This window comes from Gekko japonicus, unplaced genomic scaffold, assembly GCF_001447785.1.
Source record: "Gekko japonicus isolate JY-2015 unplaced genomic scaffold, Gekko_japonicus_V1.1 scaffold2102, whole genome shotgun sequence".
Classification (NCBI taxonomy): Eukaryota; Metazoa; Chordata; class Lepidosauria; order Squamata; family Gekkonidae; genus Gekko; species Gekko japonicus.
The window spans coordinates 285,544-300,928 of NW_015165309.1; the positions used below are offsets into that span (position 1 = coordinate 285,544).

The following is a 15,385-nucleotide window of genomic DNA, read 5'->3' on the forward strand; positions in this document are numbered from 1 at the left end:
ATGGGTCCTTTCCATAATCGAGTCAGGATACCTTATAGAGTTCTCCCACATCCCTACAACTTCTCACATTGTCGTCACACCTCCTTCTGTCGTCCTCTTACAGGAGGTTCAATCCCTTCTCCAAAAAGATGCTATAGAGCCAGTGCCATTAGCCCAACATCACACGGGCTTCTATTCTCATTACTTCATGGTACTGAAAAAGGACGGAGGCCTCTGTCCCATCATGGACCTCAGGAACCTAAACTGCCTCATCCTCTACAAAAAAATTTGGATGACAACGCTACAGACCATCCTTCCACTCCTAAGCTCAAGGACATGGATGGTGACTTTGGACCTCAAAGACGCTTACTTTCACGTCTCCATCCTACCCACTGCATCTTCCTCTGTTTTGCGGTAGGCAACAGACATTTCCAATACAAAGCCCTCCCGTTTGGACTGTCCACGGCCCCTTGGATCTTTACAAAAGTCATGGTAGTAGTAGTGGCACACCTCCACCTCAAGGGTGTCCAGGTTTTCCCCTACATAGACGACTGGCTACTAGTAGCAGACTCGGAAGCATCCCTGCTCACCCATGTCGAACTAACCTTGACTGTCCTAGAATCCTTGGGAATCAAGGTGAACTTACAAAAGTCTATGCCCCTCCCTGCCACGAGAGTGGAGTTTATAGGAGCTATTCTGGACTCTGTCGTATGCAAAGCCTCCCTCCCTCCGCAGAGAGCAGAAGACAATGTCGATCTAGTGAATCGCTTACACAATACGGGAACAGCCACTGTAAAGCAAGTCCAGTGGCCGCTGAGCTTGATAGCAGCTACCACCAATGTCATTGTCTGTGCCAGACCACGCATGCGACCATTGCAGCTGTGGTTTGTCAGGAGGTTCCGCCCACAGTGTCATCCCCAATCCCTCCATCTAGTCATCGTCTGTCCTGCACTCCCTACTCTGGTGGACGGACCCTGCGAATCTCCTAGCGGGAGCTCCGTTCCACCCACCCGACAATGCTCACGTTAACCACAGACGCGTCCCTTTGGGGATGGGGCGCACATCTCAAAGGACTTTGTGTTGGGGCTCATTGGGAACCCCAAGTAGCCCACCACCACATCAATTTCCTAGAACTGTTGGCAGTGCAGTATGCACTCAGGTCCTTTCGACACCTTGTGGCTCGGCAGGTAGTCACTGTCCTCATGGACAACACCACAGCCCTCTGTTATATCAACAGACAGGGAGGCACAGTATCCAGGGGACTATGTCGTCTAGCCCTGTAAATATGGGAAGACTGTCTGTCGTGGGGCATGTCCCTGAAAGCTACCCATCTCCCAGGGACTCTGAACGTCCAGGCAGACTTCCTGAGCAGGGGCTGTGCGTTGGAGCACGAATGGGAGATCTACTGGCAATACCTCCAGTCGATCTTTCACTTACGGGGCCATCTGGAGATGGATGTGTTTGCTACATGCCACAACAGGAAATGTCGTCTGTTCTGTTCAAGAGCGGGGATCGATCCCCTGTCTCTAGGCGACAGTCTCCTTGTCCCATGGTCATGCATGTACGTGTTCCTCTTTCCTCCGATTCCACTAATCTCCAGAGTATTAGTCAAAATAATGAAGTAGAAACCTTGTAGCCTCTTAATAACTCCATGGTGGCCCCGGCAACATTGGTTCCCCATTCTGCTCCATCTCTCCAAGGGCTCCTTCATACATTTTCCTCCAGTCGCGGATCTCCTCCTTGCATCACAACGTGCAGCTTCTCAAGTTCACGGCTTGGAGGATCCTCTTCTAAAGTTCAAAGATAGGATAGACCATGTCATACTGAACTGTCATAAGCCATCCACTCAAGCTTCCTACAAAGGGAAGTGGAGAAAATTCTTGTCCCACTTACGTCGTTGGGATTGCCACCACTCCCATCCGATCTGATGGCAATTTTTGGCTTTCTATTGTCCCGTTTGGACTTGGGCCTTAGTTGTACCTCATTGAAGGTCTATTTGTCCTGCAGGCCACGGGTTCTAGGCTTCAACATAGTAAGTATGCTGCGGACCAAGGAGAAAGATCTGCAAATAGTATTGCAAAATTCCATTACTCTCTAGGGGGGTTATATGTTCCCGAAGCCCTTAAATTATATAAAGCCAAGATGCTAGCCCAACTGTTATATGGCTCATTTATGGGGCCACCCAGTTCCTGTTTTGCACCTCTAGAAAGAGTTCAGTCTGAGTTCCTAAGAACTATCTTACAGATCCCTAGATGTGAGTCAAATGCCAGGGTAAGACTGGAGACAAGCTGTTTAAAAGTTGAAGCCTGGGTCCATATTCTATCAATACATACCTGGCTAAAGGGGTAAAGGCTATAGAATGCCAAACTGATCTTTCCAGCATACAAAACATTAAGATGAGGGCAATTATCAAAAATACTGTGGGTCCAGCCAACTATTTAACATCTCTTGAAGTAAAAGGGTTTAGAAAAGCCTTTACTCTGGCGAGGTGCTCTGCCCTCCCTTCTGCTGTACTTGAAGGAAAATACAAGAATACTCCTTTCTCAGAAAGGCTTTGTACCTGCCCATTAAGGGAGGTTGAGACTACAGAGCACATGTTTTTTAGATGTCTGTATTATAAGCTGCGGTGGCTCAAGTGGTTAAGACGCTGAACTGCAGGCTGTGGAAGGTCAGTAGTTCAGCGGTTCAAGACCCGGGTGCCGCAAGACAGGGTGAGCTCCTGTCTCTAGTTCCAGCTCCTGCCAACCTAGCAGTTCGAAAGCAAGAAATTGCAAGTAGATAAATAGGGACCACTTCGGTGGGAAGGTAACAGCGTTCCGTGCGCCTTGGTGTTTAGTCATGCCGGCCACATGACCACGGAAACGTCTTCGGACAGCGCTGGCTCTTCGGCTTTGAAACTGAGATGAGCACCGCAACCCTAGAGTCGGATTCGACTGGCTTTCGAGCAAGGGAACCTTTACCTTTTTATTATAAGGTGGTGCGTAATAAAATTACTCCACTGACTGAACAAACTCTGGGTCTTTCCGAAAAAGCTAGACTTTACTTTCTTCTATCTGATAGAAACCCCCAAATTACTCACTAAGTAGCCAGTTTCTGTATGGTGATACTCAGATCACAGAAACTCTAAGGTAGCTACTTAGTTAATTTTAATTTGCTTTTAATGTGTCACTGATGTATCTTAAAATCTTGGAATATTGTAAAGGTGTGCTTCTTTTTATATGACTGGTCTAAGAACTGTAGAAATAAATTGATTGATTGAAGGTCTATTTGGCCGCAATTTCGGACAATCACCCACCAATTGATGGTTAACTTTGTTTTTTCCCACCGTCGCATGGCCCTACACCAGCATGGGACCTGCCCATGGTGCTTACGAGGCTTGCAGACAAGCCTTTCAAGCCAATGGCTACTTGTAGCTTGCATCTCTTGTCATGGAAGATAGCCTTTTTAATTGCAGTCACCTCCACCAGGAGGATGAGCAAACTGTCGGCGCTCCATTGTGACCCCCCATATTTGAGTTTCCGTCATAATGGGGTCACGTTGGCTCCAGATGTTTCTTTCTTACCAAAAGTTGTTTCTGAGTTTCACTTACAAGCGGACATTGTCCTCCCAGCGTTCTTCCCATCCCCATTGAACGAGGAAGAATGTCGGCTTCGCTCGCTGGATGTCAAAAGAGTGCTACTCTTTTACCTGAGTCGAACAAGTCCCTTTAGAAAGTCACCGGCCTTGTTTGTCTCTTATGCTTTACCCTCCCAAGGGAAGAAGCTGTCGTCCCAATGCCTACCCAAATGGATTGTGGAGACTATTAAACTGTGCTACACGTTAGGAAAGAAGTCATTTCCGGGGTTGCTAAGGGCACATTCCACCTAGGAAGTAGCCGCATCCACAGCCTTCCTGCGAGGTGCGTCACTAGAAGATATCTGCAATGCAGCGACCTGGGCCACTCCTCACATGTTTGTGATGCACTATGCCCTTGATGTGCACATTCACCAGCGTTCAGCAGTAGGTTGGTCAGTGTTTCAGGCGGCGCAGAATTAGGACCTCGGCTCCCTGCTCCAAGTAGGCGTGTACTGCTTGCTAGTCTCCCAAAGGTGAGATGGACAGAGACCACAAAGAAGATAAACAGGTTGCTTACCTGAAACTGATGATCTTCGAGTGGTCATCTGTGCATTCACACCACCCACCCTCCTTCCCCTCTGCTTTCAGTCCTTTCCTTTCTTTGGAGACTGAGGGCAGCAGTCAGAAGGAACTGGCGGGATCCTCGTGCCCTCCCCCTAGTCATGCGCAGTGCAACCCGGCACGTGACTGGGGAGCGGGCGCAAAAAATCCCTTTTGCTTTCCAAAATACCGATCGGGGTTGGCGCAAGTGCACTATAACCCAGAGGTGTGAATGCACAGATGACCACTCTAATATCATCAGTTACAGGTAAGCAACCTGTTTTTGCGTTCTGCAGAGGCTTATTGTTTTTCTGGCACATAAGCATCAATGACATATCTGTTACATCCATATAAAATATCTTCCATGCTTAAAATTGAATCACAAAAATGGAAATAAATTGTCACAAGAGCAGGGGGATAATAGTGAGATATTTACTTATCCCAGAACATTAATATTTCATCTTTCTGTTCTTCAGCAGGAAGGATGATTTATTTAGGTTATCCTAAAAGTGTGGGAGGGTATCATTTTCTGCACTTCCTTTAATATGTATTCATAGATTGTGTGTTATGAGAAGCAGCTCAAAAAGATCTCACAAATAACAGAAAACTATTTTCTAGAAGCCTTTTAATCTTTTGAATCTGTACCCTGATAGTTCAGAACTCCTTTAGAAAATGGAATCTTAAGCTACTAATGAAGTGCATTGTTTAACAGTGTTATATTTTATCTGAAAATTATCTTGCTTGAAATTACTAATGCTAAAAGTCACTCAGTTCATAGTATTAATGGAGGTGAAACTTGACTGAACGTCAAAAACTATGTTATAAAGTTATGTCATATGTGAGTTCTGAAATATTAAATGTGCTTAAACAGCTTTACAGAGTACACCATTATATTCTCTGCTGCCATTACTGTTACTACTTGGTAAACACATAAGTATTCTATGTTATATATAATAAAATCTAGACTTTTCGTATAGTGCTAAACTAATTTTCTGGATTTGTGTGTTCTGCTCCCCTGCTCTAGAATTTTGTCAGATCAATAGATTCAGGAGAAACTAACTTACGTGGAGCAATTGGTGAGTATTTCTGGAACATTTGTCATTCCCTTTATATATAAAAAATATTTTCTGTCTTTGATTTTTAAAAAAGATGCTGTCATTCCCCCCCCCCCCCAGGACAAACAGCTTCAGAAGAACTGATCAAGTCTGCCTTATCAACACTTGAGGCAATAATACAGCATCCATCCTTGTTGATGCTTTACTGTTCAACAGTAAGTCCTGGCACTACATGAAACGTTTATGTGCTTACTGGCTGTTCTTTCACTAATAAATGGAATATTTCCAGATCGTCAGTAGTTATTAGGGTCATGGTTTAAAAAATGAACTGTCAGGAGAAGAAAGGAAATTGATTTAAGTATTTTTCACTAAGATTTTTTTATTCAGTTGCCAGTAGTTTAGAATTGAACTCTGTTGAATCAGATGTTCATATGAACATTTAGCTGTAGCCTTAATCCTGTATCTGGAGCCAATTTAGCTTTTGTACATTCATCATGTTGTAAGTCATGAAAGATTTTTCTGTGGGGGTTGTGAATGAGGTCAGAAAAAAGATAATGACTTGAAAATTTAAAAATATTCAGAATAACATGGATACTTACTTTTTGATTGCCCTAAATCCCTAAACATATTAGTGCCCTGATCAGTAGTGCTGTACTGCAGCACAAAGGTATATGCTTCTAATTTTTTAGAATATGGATTAGCATCATTGTAGGAGAAACTTACCACTTCACTTACTTGATGCATATAAACAGTTTAGAAATTCTTTCACTCAAGGGATGTCTTAATTCCTTGTTGTGCATGACTTAAAATCTATGACTGTAAATGCTCTGCACCCAAACTGACTTGGTGCTTTCTTGTTAAATTGAAGCAGGATGTGTTCAAGGTTCCAGATCAATACTTTAAACATAGAAATTCTTAATAGTAACCTTTCTCTGACCAGAAGTGTGCATCTAATATTGGTTCCAGAGGGTAGGCTACTTAATGTCAACAGAGTTGGATACCATCCTTGTTTTATGGAGTAAAATATTTTTAAAACCACCTTGCATAATGGAGGAAAGAAAAACAAGTTGCAAAAGAAATCTTCAAGCAGCTTTAAGTTATATGGCTATGCTGTTGGTTTATTTAAAATTATATCTACATCTGTTATTTAAACTGGTATGTTTTAACATTTATATGATCCTGTGGGCAAATATTCAGTGGACTGGATTTTCCTGCTCGTGTCATTTTCCATGACGCTGTCCCCACAGCAGCCATTTCCTCCTACCACCCCTGGGGGGCTTTTTTATTTTTAAAAAAACTCAGGAGTTGAATGCCATTATATCAGTATAACAATATGTTTAAAGGCTTCTCTGAATTCCAAGTTTCAATTTCTTTTTTAAAGTAAGTCTCTAGCCTTCTCCATTGCAGAAATGCAAGGGGAAAAATAACTCTGTAATGGAGAAGGCTAGAGACTTACTTTTGTAATGTCATAATGTTATATCAATATGATATGTAGTTGATTTAAAAAAGAAAGAAAGAAAAACACCTGAAAAATCCCCAGTAGTTCAGGGGAGCAGGGATTGCTGCTGCAGGGAAAATGTGAACCAGGTAACTACGAGGAAACCTTCCATGTAGAAGCTGCATTGCTGCTGAGCTGTATTGGCAGCCACACCAGCAATGGGGAAACCACAGAAGCCTGTCTGTGCTGTCTTTAAGTAGGTGGATTTTAGCACCCAGTCCCACTGGGCATGCGCAGGAACCCCACCGCGCATGCCCAGAGGGTTGGGCGCGGACATCCCACCAGTTCCTTTCTTACCACCGCGTTGGAAAGACCTATTATTCCTTCTTCTAATCGGAATCGCTGTTAGCAGTTTACCAAAAAACTTCTAGCTCTAGGACTATATTCTCTTTTGTTCTTTTGTTCTTTTCGTTCTTTCTTTAAAAAAAAAAAGGAGTAGAGGAGGACTTTATTTTCTGAGGGAAATTTACCTCAGGCCTTCGGGCTGGCCCCCCCTCCTCTTAACCGTCGCATCCACTTCTTATGGAGAAGAAGAAGTGGGGATTTTTTAATCGTTGTCGTCGCTGTGGAAGCAAACTTGCTCCTCCGGACGGACACAAACGTCGTATTTTTTGCCTGGGCAAGGCGCATAAACCGGAGTCCTGTTGGCATTGTGCCCAATTCTCGAACCAAACGAGGAAAAACCGAGCCGCGCGACTGAAAGTAGCTCTGCTTGAGTCTGACCTTGGTCCAGCTTCAACCATGGATGAAGGACCATCCACCTCCACAGCTCCGGCGACGAGACCGGTGTCCGATATCGACCGTCCGACACCGAAACACTAGACATCGAAAATTCGATCCTCTGCCTCTACGCCGGTCAAGAAGAAGGCTAAGGCAAGTATGGACCAGAAGTCCGTGAAGAAGGGCTCCTCCAAAGCCCTTAAGACGACGAACAAGGGGAAGGAGTTGGTACCGGTACTGGGTGATGCCCCAATTGTCACGGCAGGACCAGGGGGCGTGACGTAAGTAAGCCAAAGTCCAGGAACAGTCCGAGGTCAAGCCGAGCAAATCAGGTAGCAAGGTTCAAACAGGTTTAAATCACAGTCCAGAAACAGGGTCAGACATACCAAGGTTTCAAGTCCATAAATCACGATACCAGAGGAGTCAGAGATGAACGAAGGTCAACGAAGCCGAGGGTCAAAAGCCGAGGATCAAGCTGATAAGAATTTCCACAAGGTCTGGAGCAGAGATGCAAGGATTCAGGTCCTGACAAACAACATTTGCCAGCACAAATGACTGCTGGCAACAGACTTGCAGATATACAGTGCTAGCTAATCAACTCATTAGCTAGCCGGGAGCAAGGATCCTGTCAATAGTCAGGGCAGGGCTGAGAGATCTTCTGGCACGCATGCATGCATTCTGCCTTCGCTCTCTCAGCTGCTGTCTCCTTACATTCCGGAGCCTGGTTACAGGTGGGGGCGAGTCTGATGAACTACTGGGCTGCAGCAGAGACTGATCCCTTGCAGGTGTTCCCTGAGAGGCTTGATCCTCCTCACCACTTAGGTAGCTTTCAGCTACAGGATCCAGTCTTTGCCTTTCTGCTGCAGTACTGTCCTCAGGAGCCTGTAAGTCCACAGGCTCCTGGCTGGCAGGTGCCTCCTCAGGGACATCAGCAAGGGCAGGCATGGCATCAGCAGGGGCAGGCATGACACCGATAGTACCTCCCGCTCCGACGGTAGTATCGAAACCGGAGGCTGAGGCGACCCCATCGATACAGACGATCCATGTGTTGGACTCCCCTGTACGTCCCACGGACTGTCCTTACTCCAATGACATGGTGGAACTCGTTAGTCACCAGCTGGGTGCAGAGCATTCCCCGTCACCTTCGCAGTCGTCGACATCGACGGTGTCTGAAGCTCCCGACATTGCGCTCCCTCGACACCGATACACTATTTCTACTAAACATAGCCACCCTCCATGTCGTGGCTATACAGACCGTTCTAGTGGACGACCTGCTGTTTATTCACCCAGACGTCCACGGTCCAGAAGTCGATCTCCGAGAGTCTTCCTACCCCCACCACCACCGATGTCGTGGGATGAGCGTCAGCTGCGATACCTTTATGGGGCATACCCACCATCTCTGCCTTGGTTAACGCCGGCTGATTACTCCGATTGGGACCGTTACTCCGTCCGGTCCGTCCATCGGTCGAGATCGCCGCATAGAGCAAAACCGTCTGCTTCTCTGTCACGTCCACCTACTGTCGATCCGCCCCACCATTCGTTGGAGCAAAATCGTCCGCTCAACCCTCCTGTCGTTCCAAGCCTTGTAACTCCCGTCGTCCAACCTAAGCAGGACACACCTGACCAAATGGTACAACAGGACTCATCGGAAGATGTCGACGCCGATTCTGATACTGAGGCTTCAGAGGTTCACACCTCTCCCGACCATGAGTCCCCAACACAGAATGTTACTGAAAATATACCTATATCACCTTCAGATAACCTAACGTCTTACACAGATCTCGTGAAGAGAATGACCCAGTCTCTGGGGCTCTCGGTAGTCCAGCAACAACATCACACATCAGACACTGTTTATGACATTGTCCAACTTGATGACTCCTCCACACTGGCATTACCAATGTCTTCTGTTCTGCTGCAAGCAGCTAAGTCGCCATGGACAAAACTGTCTTCTGCACCGGTTTCTACGAAAAAGCTGGACCATATGTACAGAGTTCAGGATAAGGAAGCAGAATTCCTTTTTTCCCATTCTCTACCAAATTCTATGGTTATTACGTCATCCTCCAAGTCCAAAAGGTCGCATTCCGCCCCTTCAGATAAGGAAGGAAAGAAATTGGATGCCTTTGGCAGAAGAGTTTATTCCACAGGAGCGTTGGCAGTTAAAGCCTCCAACTACCTAGCTTGTATGAGTCATTATCAATATACCCTGTGGGAGCGGTTCTCCAATCTACTCAGTCACCTACCAGATGACTATGAGAGGCCAGGGTCGTACAGGCGGAGGGCATGGTATTGTCGAAACAGCAACTCAATACCACCAAGCACGTCCTTGAAGCATCTTCAAGACAAATGGCCTCTGCAATAGCTCTCAGGAGGCATTCTTGGCTCAGAGGCACTAATTTGCCAGTGGATACTAGGGCCTACGTTGAGGACCTACCCTTTGACGGACTAGGGTTGTTTCATACTACGACCGATTCCACGCTACAAGAGCTTGGCAAAAGCATAAAAGCGTCCAGGGCTTTAGGAGTCTCATCCTCGGGGAGACAACAGTATCATCCCCGCACCTCGTCGAGATCATGGCAGAGGCGCACACCTACTCACCAATCTCCAGACTCCCGATGGAGACCAAGATTGTCCTCTGGGGGACAGAAATCCACCTTCCAAAAACCCAAATTCGGACCAGGCCAACAAGCTTCACGCTCAAAGCAGTCCAAACCTTCCAAACAAAGTTTTTGACTTCCCTGTTACCGAGTCAGCAATTACCCGTCTGTCACCTTTTCTGAATACCTGGCATTACATCACCTTGGACGAGTGGGTGCTAGCCATCTAGACCCGAGGATACAAAATCAAATCCAATCAGAACCCCAATGCGTCAGTCGTCGTGTCCACACCCCCTTCCCAGCCTCTTCTCCAGGAGGGGTCCGTCCTTCTGCAGAAGGGAGCCATCGAACATGTACCATTACACCTCCACGGGACGGGATTCTATTCCCGATACTTCACAGTCCCAAAGAGAGACGGGGGCGTTCAACCCATCTTAGATCTGAAGGAGTTGAACCGTTATGTGGCTTATCACTGCTTCCGCATGGTGTCGCTTCAACAGATCCTGCCACTCCTTCGCAGAAACGTCTGGATGGCCACCCTCAACCTCCAGGACGCATATTTTCATATCACTATGCATCCCTCCCACCGCCAATACCTACGTTTTATGATTGGTTGTCGCCATTTTCAGTATATGGCCCTCCCATTCGGCCTCTCCAGCGCACCGAGGGTCTTTACGAAGACCATGATTGTGGTTGCAGCTTTCCTCTGCCTCCAGGGTATCTCCATCTACTCCTACATAGATGATTGGCTTCTGGTGGCACCATCAGAAACCACCCTAGTCTCAAACATCACGGAGACTCTGTCATTGCTGGAAAGCCTGGGCCTTCGGGTCAACAGGCAGAAATCTCATATGTGTCCAGTCCAGCGCATACAATACATCGGCGCGATGCTGGATTCACAGGCATGCATGGCTTACTTGCCCAACGACCGGGCAGCAGATATAATCTCCCTCGCCACCGTCATCCGTACCCACCCTTCCGTCACCTCCTTTCAGATCCAGAGGCTACTGGGGTTAATGGCAGCAACTACGTCGGTTCTGGTCTTCGCCAGACTCAGGATGCACCCATTGCAACTTTGGTTTCTGCACAATTACAACATGTCGATCAATGCACATTCAGTCGTCCTATCCCCTCCTCCCAGTATTCAGGACTCTTTACTTTGGTGGACTGTCCCTTCAAATATTTTACAGGGAGCGCCCTTTCATCCTCCATCACCAGAGGTCACCATGACTACCAATGCCTCCATGACGGGATGGGGCTGTCTGTAGGAAACAGATGGGACGCACTGACAAGGAGAAAGCACATAAACTTCCTCGAACTCCTGGCCATAAAACACGCCGTCACCTCCTTCCTCCCTCTACTCAAGGGGAAATGTGTCACGGTTCTGACAGACAACACCACGGCGCTGTCGTACATCAACCGACAGGGAGGCACTGTGTCCCAGCGTCTATGCAACTTAGCCATCCAGTTGTAGGAGCTGTGCATCGACAACGGCATTTTCCTCCTGGCCACTCACATCCCTGGCCGCCTGAACGTGCAAGCCGACCGTCTACGTCGAGCCGAACTCAGCCTGCACAATTGGGGAATGAACCCAAAATACCTCCACCCACTCTTCCACAAGTGGGGGACTCCCCAAGTCAACGTCTTTGCAGACAGGAACAACAAGCAATGTCACCTATTCTGCAGTCTAGGAGGCAAAGACCCTCACTTGCTGGGAGACGGCCTCCTTTACCCTTGGACATCAGGACGCCTTTACCTGTCCCCCCCCCCTTGCCTCTGCTTCTGAGAGTGGTCCGCAAGATTCTCAAGGAGGCCGCGGACTGTATCCTAATAACACCATGGTGGCCAAGACAACCTTGGTTTTCGACAGTCCTCGAGCTATCACTGGGGGTGTACCATCAGTTCCCCCCGTCCCCGGACCTCCTCATCCTCTCAGACTCCCCGGTCCTGCATCACAATGTCTCTCAGCTGAAACTGACGGCATGGCATATAACACCACAGGCTTCTCCTCCCGTGTAGTTAATGTCCTCCTGAATTCTAGAAAACCAACCACACGCAGGTCGTATGACTATAAATGGAGGAAGTTCTGTTCTTTTCTGGGAGATGGACTCACTCATGCTACCTCGGCTGGCCTTGATTGAGTTTTTAGTTTTCTTCTCTCACTAGCTGACTCGGGACTTTCCCATTCTTCGTTAAAAGGTTATTTGGCTTCGTTATCGGCCTACCATGTTCTAGTTGAAGGATGTCCTTTGTTTTCACATCCACTTTCCAAAAGGTTTTTAAAGGGTTTGCTTCATCTCTACCCCCCTCTCAAAACTCCGGCTACTCCATGGGACCTTCCACTGGTTCTACGCCAGTTGACAAGAAAACCTTTCGAGCCATTCACAATGTGCGAGATCAAACTCCTGGCTTGGAAAACGGCCTTTTTAATTGCCATCACCTCAGCTAGGCGAGTGGGAGAGATTCTGGCTTTCCGCTATGACACACCCTACCTGTCGTTTCTGCCAGATGGAGTACGCTTAGTGCCAGACATTTCCTTCCTGCCCAAGGTGGTGTCGGAGTTCCACCTGCAGGCGGAGGTCTTCCTACCTGACTTCTTTCCGAACCCCATGTCAGAGGAGGACAGATTGCTTCACACTCTGGATGTCAAGAGGGGTCACTTGTTCTATCTACGGAGAACACATCCAACTAGACGAGACCCACAGCTATTCGTCTCGTATGCTTCGGCACGGCTAGGTAGTCACATCACGGCGCAACGCCTGTCAAAGTGGATCGTAGGTCTAATACAACTCTGCTACCTACTCGCAAGACAGCCATTGCCTGGCCCCATCAGGGCTCATTCCACCAGGGCTGTCGTGACTTCCACTGCCTTCCTGCAGGGAGTGCCATTGACGGACATTTGCAAAGCCGCTACCTGAGCCACGCCTAACACCTTCATCAGGCACTATGCCCTAGACGTCCACAAGAACTTCAATACCAACATGGGACGTCAAATTCTGTACGTCTTATAGTCCGAAAAATACGGTACATCTGTTATTTAAACTGGTATGTATTCACATTATTTGTATGATCCTGTATGCAAATATTCAGTGGACTGGATTTTCCTACCCGTGACATTTTCCATGACGCTGTCCCCACAGCAGCCATTTCCTCTTACCACCCCGGGGGGGGGGGCTTTTTTATTTTTAAAAAAACTCAGGAGTTGAATGCCATTATATCAGTATAACAATATGTTTAAAGGCTTCTCTGAATTCCAAGTTTCAATTTATTTTTTAAAGTAAGTCTCTAGCCTTCTCCATTGCAGAAATGCAAGGGGAAAAATAACTGTAATGGAGAAGACTAGAGACTTACTTTTGTAATGTTATAATGTTATATCAATATGATATTCAGTTGATTTAAAAAAGAAAGAAAGAAAAACACCTGAAAAATCCCCAATAGTTCAGGGGAGCAGGGATTGCTGCTGCAGGGAAAATGTGGACCAGGTAACTACGAGGAAACCTTCCATGTAGAAGCTGCATTGCTGCTGAGCTGTATTGGCAGCCACACCAGCAATGGGGAAACCACAGAAGCCTGTCTGTGCTGTCTTTAAGTAGGTATTAGTCCGTCAGTCCTTCGGTTCTAGGTTAACTTTTCAGTTTTAAATTTTTTTAAGAATGAATGCTTTATTGGCTGGCACAAAAACTTCCACTATACCGAATAAATGGATGATCAATGATTTATTTATTTCTATGCCGCTCTCCCCCCAGTGGGGCTCAGGGTGGTTTACAACAGTTTATAAATACAATTCAATAAATATGTAAATAAATAAATTTAAAAACAATAAACCAGCAGTAAACACAACTGATCAGATGACATTAGATAATGTGCCACTGGAGCATATTTCTTCCTTTATACAGTACAGGATTAGCATTAACATAGATTTCATTTGTATATTTTTATTATCTAATATTCTATGCTAATTGAATAGTAAGACTGGTGGTTAGGAACTAGTGATATCGTTCACTTAAGACAACAGAATATATTCTCATAGGTAAGATCGAGACATTTACTTGAAATTAATTTGTCCTTACACGAGTTTGTGAATGAAAATATATTTGATTATTCAGCTCGTAGATTAGAGGCAGTAGTTGGGAAATAAATGTAGATTACACTATATATGAATTCTATTTTTATTTCTGAATAATTTAAACCAGATTTTTATTGTGCTCCCCTTTAGGTTATGGATTACATCCTTCCACCCTTAGTTTCTTTGGTCTCCAGTCAAAATGGTAAATATATGGCCACATCAACTGAAATATCCATTTTGCTTTAATTAGCCATCAGTGCGGTCACATTCTTGGCACATTGATTTTTCTAGTGGAATGGAGACTCTTCAGCTTGCGGTTGCTCTCAGAAACCACATCACTGCTTGTGAGCCACGAGGTCATGGCTGAAGAGAAAGAGAACCTTAACTCAAACAACAAGCTTCTGTCTCTTATTAGAGACTCGTTGCTGCCTCAGTAAGTACAGAACAGTTCTTTCTAATCAAAACTAATTCTCTAACCAATCTGTTTTGACTGCATGTTTTTTTCAAAAAATGCTATTAGAGATCAATGACAAGAGTAAGATAGTCGAACTGAACGATGAGCTCTATTACACATTCTTCTGCCAGATGTCTCAGTGCAAGAGTTTCGTACAGTCCTTCTACATATGTATTGTAGAAGTTGCCCAGCTGCAAGACACCAACATTTGCACAGCAGTTTTATAGTCTTCTGGTTCCTTCTGAAAAGAAGCAAGGTCTTGCCTAATTATTTGGCTGCTATTTTTACCGGATTTCTTTCTGCCTTTCTAGCTACAATAAAACTGGCTAGGTCATAATCAGTCTACTTGTCACTGAGATTGTATGTTACATAAATGCTTTACTTAAAATATGAAGGCAGGATCAGAGGAAATTAGGCCTTTTGGGTGATCAAATTATATTCATAGAGGAGCAATGGGGTTAAATGAAAAGAGCTTTCAGAAAGGGGTGGAGTAGCGAAAAGTGATTTTAAAGAATAAACAAAATAAGGTAGAATTTGAAGGGGGTTTGGTTGAGGCATGTGGTCAGGGAGGGGAAGATAAATATTAAGATTGGTCTAGCCTAGCTGGAAAGCATAGAATGGGCAGTGAGGAAAATGATATTCACATAGAGGCACTTCATACTTGACAAGTTTCCTCTGTAGATATTCTCACTGCAGGAAAACCACCTGTGTTACCATTTTTTGTGTTTTTACTGTAAATACACTAGCCAGAAACTTGACGTTTACTAATCTTACCTGTTATAAATATTATATTCTGATTAAGTCTGTAGTCTTATGTATACTTTAATTAGACATCAGTGCAGAAAAGGGCAACTGGAATGATAA

General features: G+C 45.6%; 1 protein-coding gene across 1 annotated transcript in view; it reads left to right on the forward strand.

Moving 5' to 3' along the window:
- ULK4 (unc-51 like kinase 4) overlaps positions 1 to 15,385 on the forward strand; it is a gene marked incomplete at its 3' end in the record, with an annotated part of 93,047 nt that overhangs the window by 71,840 nt on the left and 5,822 nt on the right. The window contains exons 25-28 of the mRNA XM_015410461.1: positions 5,159 to 5,210; positions 5,310 to 5,404; positions 14,218 to 14,269; positions 14,359 to 14,500. Of these exons, the coding sequence (XP_015265947.1) occupies positions 5,159 to 5,210; positions 5,310 to 5,404; positions 14,218 to 14,269; positions 14,359 to 14,500 (341 nt within the window). The remainder of the gene's footprint in view (positions 1 to 5,158; positions 5,211 to 5,309; positions 5,405 to 14,217; positions 14,270 to 14,358; positions 14,501 to 15,385) is intronic.